The sequence below is a fragment of the Panicum hallii genome, chromosome 6 (genome assembly GCF_002211085.1).
Source record: "Panicum hallii strain FIL2 chromosome 6, PHallii_v3.1, whole genome shotgun sequence".
NCBI classification, from domain to species: Eukaryota; Viridiplantae; Streptophyta; class Magnoliopsida; order Poales; family Poaceae; genus Panicum; species Panicum hallii.
In genome coordinates, this window is record NC_038047.1 from 35,103,684 (window position 1) to 35,112,974 (window position 9,291).

Genomic DNA, 9,291 nt, shown 5'->3' on the forward strand with positions numbered 1-9,291 from the left:
CATTAACCTGTTCTGTGACAGTCAAAGTGCTATATATCTCACCAAAGATCAGGTGTTTCATGAGAGGACAAAGCACATTGACATCAAGTACCATTATGTTCATGATGTGATTGCACAAGATAAACTAAAGGTATGCAAGATAAGCACTCATGATAATCCTGCTGATATGATGACAAAGCCAGTTCCTGTTGCTAAGTTTGAGCTCTGCTCAAGCTTAGTTGGTATAATTGTTTAGCTCAAGAGGTTATTTGGCGCGGAAGGTATTTTCTTTGTTATGTTTTGGGTGAAACTTTGATTTATGCTACAAGAAGGAATTTGTCTCAAGGTGGAGTTTGTTAAGTTGTGATCCAAATTCATCTATACACGTATAAAGGCCGACTTCGGACGTAGCGAATCGGAGGCCCGTCGCCGGAGGCTTGGGCCGGATATATATGGATTAGGATTTCCATATATATACCTCTTGTGAGCCGCTGTTCGGGATACAGAAAGATCATTGTAAATCCCCGACGTTTGTAACCGCACTCGATATAGTGAAGTTCTACCGGCTGGCGCCCGTAGTTTTTCCCTTCTACCTTGGAAAGGTTTTCCACGCTAAATCCTCATGTTCTCTGGGTTGATCATTTATTCGTCTGGATAATATTTTTCCTTGGTTCTTCTTCGTTATTCTTTATCATCTATTTTATAACATTTTGTAACAGAGGCGAGAGCACGGCCGGCGGTGGCCGGTTCCGGCGGCTGGCGGCCTTAGAGCAGGGTGAGGACGTACTGAGGTCCACGCCGGAGCCGGCCAGCCGGGCCACCTCACCATCACGGAGGACGTGAAGGCTGCCTCTCCATCACAGATTCCATTGGTAAACTCCTCGCTTTTGCCTGCTGCTTGTTCAACTATGTGATTCTGATCTCGAGCATCTCTTTGTGTGAAAAAATTATCCCCCCTCTGTACGCTAGATTTAGGGACTGAGAGGACGCCGCTGCCGGACCTGAAGGGCCTGGAGATGATTTTTCCCCCTCTTCGCGTGACATTGCAGGACGCCTTGTGGCTCGCGGACAGTGATCCTGCGGCCAACCGCGTCACGGGTGCCCTCCCAAGATCCCAGAGCTCCTTCTCATCCTCCCTGCCAGCTGACCTCGCTGACGGCAAGCTCCAATTTCGATCCGGTTTGTGGTTCCCAATTTCCAAAACCTGGCTGTAAATCCACAAAAGTTGCTACATAAACATATGGTTCAGATCTTTTGTTACGTGGGTTTTAAATCTATGTCAGCCTATGCTTGAAAAGAACAACTGAAGTATATAGCTACATGGTTCTTCGTGTGATTCATCAGTGATTTAAAAGAGATAATTGTTTGGCCTTACCGTAGCTCATTCTCCTGCCGGAATACGCTCTAAGCTGAAGTAAGACATTGGACACTGAATTTAACTTGCTTCACTTAGAGTTGATTTATTGCACTGCAAAATTTTTGAAAGCAGGAGAAGAACTAAGGTGGAAAGGAGAGCAGGAGATTGCAGCAACAACTTGCAAGAGGTGACCCACTACATTTATTCTTTTATTATCATTGATACCCGCTTTGCCTTTTGCTATGCACTACTGCTCTGAACCAAAGGACCAATACAGTCATTCACAGATATTTAGTTCAATGGCTACGGAATTACTGGTTCATTGATTGAGCATTGATTTATTTGTTTTGCTGCTTGTTAATTTCCAGTTTGGTACTTATCTAGACCTGTGCTATTTTTAGCTGCAGAGGACTAGAGGTGTCTTAGGATTTATGGTATGTGTTTCCAGTACAATTCACACAGGTTTTCGTGCGCCGTGGCGCTTGAGTGGCCAGGATCGTCAAGGTGACTGAGATGCACCTTGATTTCTCGAAGGCACTATCTCTCAAGTGAGTCTGCCTGATGTGGTTTGCAAGTTCTGAATTGTCTAAAAGGCTTACTGTATACGAATCGCCTCTTAGGCTTACTGCAGTATCAATATTACAACATCATTAGGTCCTGCTATTTTTCATATTGAATATCGCATTGGGGAATCGGGAATGTAAGTACTTGGCTGCAGTTAGGCATGCATACAGGAAAATATAAGCATTGGGCTGCCCAAGATTTTACTTGACTGCAGAAAAATTGGGCTGGGTGTTGGCCTGGCAATTTGGCGAGCCCGTAACAAAATGACCATCGGGAAGAGCTTCCCTAATAACCCAGTTGATGTACTCCAATCTTTTATAGCATCTCATTCCTGCAGAATTTTGGTGTCCCACTGAAGAAAAATCAACACCTCGTGGGGATGCTGGTCACCAACGTTCTTAATGACTACACGGTGATTAGAGGAGAGGTCTCTCGGACGCTGTTGAGATTTGAACTACTATTGTGCTTTCTGGATGTAATAGCTTTTAACATTTGGTAATTATGCTTTTCTTCTGTTCTGCGGCTTCTGGGTCATGGATGTAAAACTGGTATCACCAGTTAACATGTATTGTACTCATATAAGCACTGGTATGATGGATACGTGCTTTTCTCTCCTCAGTTATTTTTTTTATTAATAATAGCGGAACCATGAAACCTGAATATCTGTTTTTGATGCAAAGTAAACTTGATATGAAGTCTGGAACTGATTTTCAATTTTACTGTTTGTTATTGTTTATAGGCTACAGCAATACCCATTAGTAACTGAAATCAAGCATCTTAGAATAAGATTTTAGGATGCGTGTCGAGATTATTAGGAAATGCACATGGCAATATTGTTGTTAGTGCTATGTTGTTCGACAAAGAAAGTGTTCTTGTCGGTGCTATGTGCACATACTTTGCCTTTTGTTTGGTCGTTCGATTTACATTTCTAAATGTCACTGTAGCATTAGCACGGGCATTATACTAGTAATGGATAATGAGCATACATATACGAGACAGTCCTTTGTCGTGTTAGCTAGATTTATTTTAACTAAAAAATACATCTAAAGGATATTTGAAAGAAATACCCTTAAATCAAAATTAACTCAATTTATATTTGTAAGGATGAAGTAAAATTAGTCAAATTTTATTTTGTTTATTAAGTTTGTGTATAAATTATACCAATTAACTATTTAACTAGCAAATGAAAGATATATGAGAACATCTAGTGTCAAACTTGATGATCCGTATTTGAACTAAACAAGTTATATTAAAAGATACATTTATATTAGGATTATTTATATTAACATTAATTAAGAAAATCGGGGTAGAACTCTAATTTGCTTTTAATTAGAAACATTATTTAATTAGTCATTAATCAAGTTGATGCTAAATTAATTATAAAAACACGAACAATGGTACAATACGCTTCTATCCTATAACATACCCTTGAATTAACACAACAGAAACAGACTAAAACGGAGCTTGAACGGTGAACCTGTGGACTAAACGGTGTTCCAGGGGGTATACAATCAACCATAGATTCTACGGATTAATCTGCAAAAGTTCGAGAACAGCTCGATAGGAGCTATGGAGGCCGACGGGTACTGTAGCTCAAATTCATTTTGGCTCGGCGCACGATTGGTCACAGGGAGCGGATGAATTGAAAGAGAACAACGAGAGAATCCGTTTTATACCTTACTTGCGGTGGGGAAGCACCGTGGCGGCCGGATTTTTGACGGGAAGCTGGCAGCGGCGGCCATTCGATGATATCGAGGAGGGTCGGAAAGAAAACGGTCTGGGAGGGGAAGCTGAGCTCGGCTAGAGAGAGAGAGATCGATTTGGTCCGAGAGGGAAAGGAAAAGGGAACAAAGTAGAGAAAGAAAATAAAAACAAAAAATAAGAGAAGGAACGATAGGGGAAAATATAAGAAATTTAATTCTAAAAAATTTGAAGAAAATCTCGGAGACAATTTGGGACACGAGAAGTCCAAATAAAATACTTGGAGATCATGAGAAAAGATTTTAAGAAGCTTCCAAAAAATTGGATTAGCTCTAAAAGAAATTAAGAATAAACACCAGAAAAATATGAAAAAAATCTTGGAAAAAAATTAGAAGATGGACAAGTGTATTCGAAAAGGTATTCACAGCGTAAAATTGAAATTTTAGGGTGTGACACTTGGATAGCATATACCTATGTCCTTCCTCTTGCATTTCTTCTCCCATGGTCCTTGCTCCATCTGAAAAAGCCAATACTTGATCACCCGAGGATGAAGATTATTCCATCTTCTTCAAGCACTACGCCTCCAAAATTCAACACCACGAATGTTGAAGTTGAGAGTGGTTTCCATCAAGAATATTCAACACCAACTTCTCCCATGATGATTTCCGACCGCGTAACCAAGATTGTTGAAGATATTAAGATGGTCGAAGGATCATGTGCCTTCCTCCATGTATAACCTAAATAGTTGACGCTTCAAAGGGCTGTTTGGAGTGCCGCCTAACCCGCCACGGCGCGCCACACTTTTTCCGCCACAGGTGTGGCGGCCGTTTTGAGCGCCACAAGTTAGGCACGCTGTGGCGGGTTAGGCGCCACTCCAAACAGCCCCCAACACCCACCAAATTGTCAGCGCCTTTGCCAAATACAATTCTTCTAAACTCTTCCATAATTTCTTTGGTGAGTCCTCGGTTGTGTAATCTATTATCTTATCCTTTAACATTAGAACAACAATATCAAGTTTACATCATCAGCCATATCAAAAGATACTTATTTGTAAACCATTTTAGATTAGGAGTACGTGGCCCCGTGTTACCCCTCTCGCACAGATGAGTAACTAATGGCTAATGGGCTCGATCTACCAAGGGTAGTCTGACCATGAGACTGTAACTTCGATTTCAGCGCCACTCATGCCGACGACACGCTCAATATGCTCTCCGGTGATCGCCGGATCGAACTGGACGGCGCCTCTGACAATCTCCTCGCCAGAGTCGCTGCGCAGGTTCAGCTCGATCGTCAGCGGCTTGTGCAGTGGCACCGCGAGCGCTTGCCTCGCCAGCGGCACCAGCTCCCCGGGTCGCACGGGCACGCCCTCGCCGTCGCGCTCCCTGTAGAAGAGCACGCAGCCGGCGTCCAAGAACTTGCTGCGGGCGATGACCCTCCCGAGGACGCCGCTGGCCGCGCCATCGCTGTCTCCGCCTCCGGCCGGGAGAGAGGTGAGCTTCACGGCGACCCGGCCTTGGACGGCGTTGCTGAGGACGGCGTAGACCACGTCCGCGGGGCCGTACCCGGTGGCGACCGTCTCGGTTATGACCCTGTCGTAGGTAGAGAACTCGCCGGAGACGGTGTCGCAGAATATCCTCCCGGTGTTGTTGTCGTCCTGGTCGTCGCCGCCGCCGTCGTTGGCTTGCAAGGAGGACTCGCCGTGGAGGTGGATGTCGAAGCCGACTGGACCGTACGCCGAGGTGGCCACTGATGGGCCGGTGAGCACGAGGTTGCCCTGTTTTGGTAGAAACAGAGGCACGAAGAACGTGGTTCAGTTTTGGGCAAAATTTTGATCCAAATTTTCATTCTTGGATAGTCTACTCCCCATGTGATCAACAATTAGTAGTAGAATTTAAAAAGTAAAAAAGGACCGGTCATGATGTAGAGGCCGGAATTAACTTTCCATTCCTATTTGAGAAAAAAGATCTAAAAACTAAAGAGCAAATAGTAACATCTTCTGGTCTTTCAAAAAAAAATAGTAGCATCTTCTTTGCAGACAAAGAAGAAAGCAGCCTAGTTGGGGAATCGCACCTCGCTGTCGCAGGGTTCCGTGGCGGCGGGCTCGTCGGTCCCGCTCCGATTCCGGCTGTAGATAAGGTCGCTGCAGGAGTTTCCGCCGTGAAAGAAGATGCTACCGCAAGGAGGGGCCCTGTCTTTTCCTCCTCCTCCTCCGGCGGGGACGCGCACGGCGAAAACCTCCGCCATGTCGCGGCCGTGCCTGGGCAGGTCGCCGTACGCGAGCAGCTCCTCCTCCGTCGGGGCGTCGCCGTAGCCGGTGGCTGCCGCCATGTGCTGTCGCTCGGCCGCTCCTCCCAGCAGAAAAAGGAATTTTTTTTTCAGTTGAGCTATGGGTACTTGGACTGAGATGTGAAGAGGAGCTGGAAGCGATTGATTTGGGGAGCTTTTATTTCAGGGGACGAGCCCTGCTCGGTGCTCAGCTCACCAACCATGGACATCACAGTAGGTGCGTTTCCAACTGGTGGGTACCCATTACCATATCCAAACCTACCCACAAATTTTGGATACGATATGGGCCGAACTTTTTTATCTATTTAAAATGGATAGTGTAAAGTGGTAATGGATATAATTCTAGTGTTCTCTTCACAATTCAACTTGATTCTTATATATTTTTAGCTTAAACTTAAATAAGGTTAGAGCCCGACCCTTTTAGATCCGGTTTTTAGATTATCTATGTTAAAATTTAAGCTCCTTTTTAACACCCCTAAGTGTAAGGTAGGGGGAGATGATTACCGGTACTTAGGCTATTGTCAATTTAAAATATTATGCCATATCAGCAAATTTGCTAATATGGCAGAGTATTATGAGGATAGAGGAGTGAGAGTTCCATGGGATGAGAGAGGAGTTTCGTTACCGTTACCATGGTACTCCTCTAGCTCAGTTAGTAAGTTATCATATTTGGTAACTTGGCAATGAAACCCTGCAATAAGACTGGCCTTATATATAACTTATTCTAGGTAGTCAATTGATCTTAACTCCAAGCATGTTTGCATATTAGTTTGATTCGTCATCTACTTAGTTTAGATGAATTGGTATGGGCGAGGAAAGAATGAAGATGATTTGGATTTGCATATGCCCATTCTTCCCTGGCCACTACTTATCGCTAGATGTACTCCCTCCATTCCATGGAGAATACAATTTTGAAATTTAAAAAAGTGCAATCCTAGCAACAATTACCTACGTTATCCTTTCAATATATTTTCAGGATTTAATTATCTGCGTTTCAAAAAAAAGGATTTAATTATCTGCATGTTGTAACCAACTCTGAAAGTTAAACACCTACCAGGCCTAAATCAATGGAATTGAGACAATTACTAAGGGTAGCATCGTGAAGGGAGTACAAGGTTAATTATTCTGTGTGAAAAATTAGGATTGCCTTCTTTATCGGATGGAGGGAGTACAAGGTCTATGGATTTTTATCCTGTATTTTGGGAATGTTTTTTTCATGTTCATTCATTTGCTACGAGGTGATCCATGGAGTAAATCCGTCAAATTCGGATCGGATAGTTGTCCATCTCAAAAACGGATTTTTACATGCCCCCGCGGCGACAAGACCTATCTGCACCGTTCCATCAATATTCTGCATGGAGGTTCGGGAAAGGAGATGGGACCCGTGGAGCACTGAAAGGAACCAAGGAACCAAACGGTGTCCCATGCGGTAGGAGCGTAGAAGGCCAAACACGAAAATGCCTTTCTTCTTCCTCGATTCATCTTCCACCGTTCTCTCTATCTCTCCTCCAAAACAAAATAGCAGCAAAGAAGCTTCTTCCTCAGCGCTGGTACCCCGCACCCCGCACCCTGCCCCGTCCTCCTCCACCTGTCTCTGGCAGCGGCAGCCGCCGGATCCGTCACCGCTGTCCACCTGCACGCTAATCACATCCGATTTTGTGACCTCGCCCCCACCTGGCCCAACCGCCATCCACATCCACCCTTGCCCCAACTAGCGGCGCCACCGCCGCCGTGCCTCGCCGTCCCCGCGCCCGCCGCCACAGCCTGTCCAGCGTGCCACCGATGGCTCTCATTCTAAGCGTACGGCAAAATGAGAGGAGGAAGACAAACCAATAATTGAAGGGAAGGCATGGCTGCTCGCCCTTTTTTACTCCCAAAACTACCCCAAGCACACCTCATCGCTGGAACACATCAACGATGACTATTACACTGGCTGCCACAGTAGCTTGTGGGCCCACAACTCGGATGGAGGTTCATCTTAACTTGCTAGCTATGGAGGTTCATCTTAACTTGCTCGCTATGGAGGTTCATCTTAACTTGCTAGCTAGCTAGCTATGGCGTCTCAGAAGTTTGCTCCGTCTCAGACAGTGACATTCAATGTCAGGTCGGACTCGTACACGACGTTCATATCGACTCTCCGGGGCGCACTAGCGGGCAGCAATCCCGACAAGGTGCGAGACCGCCCCGTGTTGGCCAAGCAGACCGGCGAGATCAACCAGCCGCCGCGGTGGATCCACGTCGTGCTCAACGGCGTCGGCGGCGCGGCACCCAAGGTGGCCATCCGGAGCGACAACGCCTACATCGCAGGCTTCGTCAACCGGCCCAAGGGCAGGTATACATGCATCGAAATTGAAACTTTTCTAATTTTGAATATTTGATCCTCATTCGTTCTTCGATCCTCGTCTCAAAATTGAATTTGTTCGTGTCGATTTGGTTCGAAAACAACGAGCCTGAGAGCTTATTTCATGGCATGCAGCACTGAAGACGTGTGGTACCAGCTCAGTGCGAGGGGCAGCACCCAGCTCTTCAAGGGCGCGAAGATGCTCGGCTTCAATGGCCACTACTCGACGCTGGTCGGCGGCCAGGGCGTCAAGGACCTGCCGACCCTGGAGCTCGGCATGGAGAGGACGGTGGAGGCCGCCAACGTCCTCTGGAACTACAAGCAGGACAAGCTGGGCTACGCCGCCGCTGACACCGTCGGCGTCGGCGGCCCGCAGAGGAACCTGAAGAGGAAGCTGGCGCTCCTCGCCGTGACCTTGTGCGAGGCCGCGAGGCTGGAGCCCGTGCGAAGCGTGATCAACGGCGGCTGGCAGCGGGAATCCATCTCCATCACCGACAGGGAGGTCGGCTACATCAGAGACTGGAGCGACCTCTCCACGGCGCTGCTGGCATGGAAGGCTGACAAATTCAAGAATGATACCACGCATTTCTCCAAGTTTGAACGCATCGGGATTCGCGACGGGGCCGGAGCCCTGGCGGTGGTGCAGCTCCTGCTCAACAAGCCGCCAAAGAAGGGCCTCTTGTCCTGGCTCAAGCACCTGTGGGGGCTTCTTGTGAAGAAGAACAACTCCCAGCCGCAGATGCAGCAGGAGGAGAAACAATACGATCACCAGAAGCCCGAGCTGGAGAAGATCAGGCGGGAAGCAAAGAGCTCATCCATCGTTAACCCTCTTTAATTCACCGGTTATACTACACCACTTGTCCGAGAAAAAATTAATACAAAACAGGTAGCAGAATAATATATCCTTGCATGTAATAATTCATGTTAGAAGTTCACTCGGTACAAAAGGGAGCATCTAAGTTCACAGCATGGGTATGGTGTCACCATGGAATGGAGTTTGTAAGTTCACAAAATAATGTGGAGTTCGTAAGAAGTCACCGTTCACAGAATAAAGTCGAGTTTG

At 46.3% G+C, this 9,291-nt stretch overlaps 2 protein-coding genes and 1 long non-coding RNA gene across 4 annotated transcripts; 2 read left to right on the forward strand and 1 right to left on the reverse strand.

Moving 5' to 3' along the window:
• The first annotated feature begins 718 nt into the window (after window positions 1-718).
• On the forward strand, window positions 719-2,436 carry LOC112898496. Of its 2 annotated transcripts, XR_003229836.1 has the most exons (5): window positions 719-851; window positions 949-1,158; window positions 1,469-1,523; window positions 1,785-1,884; window positions 2,238-2,436. It is a non-coding gene; the product is annotated as an uncharacterized LOC112898496 (long non-coding RNA). The 2 variants fall into 2 exon arrangements; XR_003229837.1 differs by lacking the exon at window positions 1,785-1,884 and having other exon boundaries at window positions 949-1,523.
• A 2,131-nt stretch (window positions 2,437-4,567) lies between these two features.
• LOC112898608 (60 kDa jasmonate-induced protein-like) lies at window positions 4,568-6,063 on the reverse strand. Its single transcript, XM_025966963.1, has 2 exons — window positions 5,672-6,063; window positions 4,568-5,375 (listed from the first exon to the last, which is right to left on the reverse strand). Exons 1-2 carry the CDS (start codon window positions 5,927-5,929, stop codon window positions 4,734-4,736), a joined length of 900 nt encoding a protein of 299 aa, XP_025822748.1. The 5' UTR covers window positions 5,930-6,063; the 3' UTR covers window positions 4,568-4,733.
• A 21-nt stretch (window positions 6,064-6,084) lies between these two features.
• On the forward strand, window positions 6,085-9,291 carry LOC112898607 (60 kDa jasmonate-induced protein-like). Its single transcript, XM_025966962.1, has 2 exons — window positions 6,085-8,219; window positions 8,364-9,291. Exons 1-2 carry the CDS (start codon window positions 7,942-7,944, stop codon window positions 9,061-9,063), a joined length of 978 nt encoding a protein of 325 aa, XP_025822747.1. The 5' UTR covers window positions 6,085-7,941; the 3' UTR covers window positions 9,064-9,291.

Coding starts and splice junctions, on each gene's coding strand:
- LOC112898608 (XM_025966963.1), bottom strand. CDS start 5,929: ATGGCGGCAGCCACCGGCTACGGCGACGCCCCGACGGAGGAGGAGCTG. Junction 5,376..5,671: donor CGGAACCCTGCGACAGCGAG/GTGCGATTCCCC, acceptor CTACCAAAACAG/GGCAACCTCGTGCTCACCGG.
- LOC112898607 (XM_025966962.1), top strand. CDS start 7,942: ATGGCGTCTCAGAAGTTTGCTCCGTCTCAGACAGTGACATTCAATGTC. Junction 8,220..8,363: donor GTCAACCGGCCCAAGGGCAG/GTATACATGCAT, acceptor CATGGCATGCAG/CACTGAAGACGTGTGGTACC.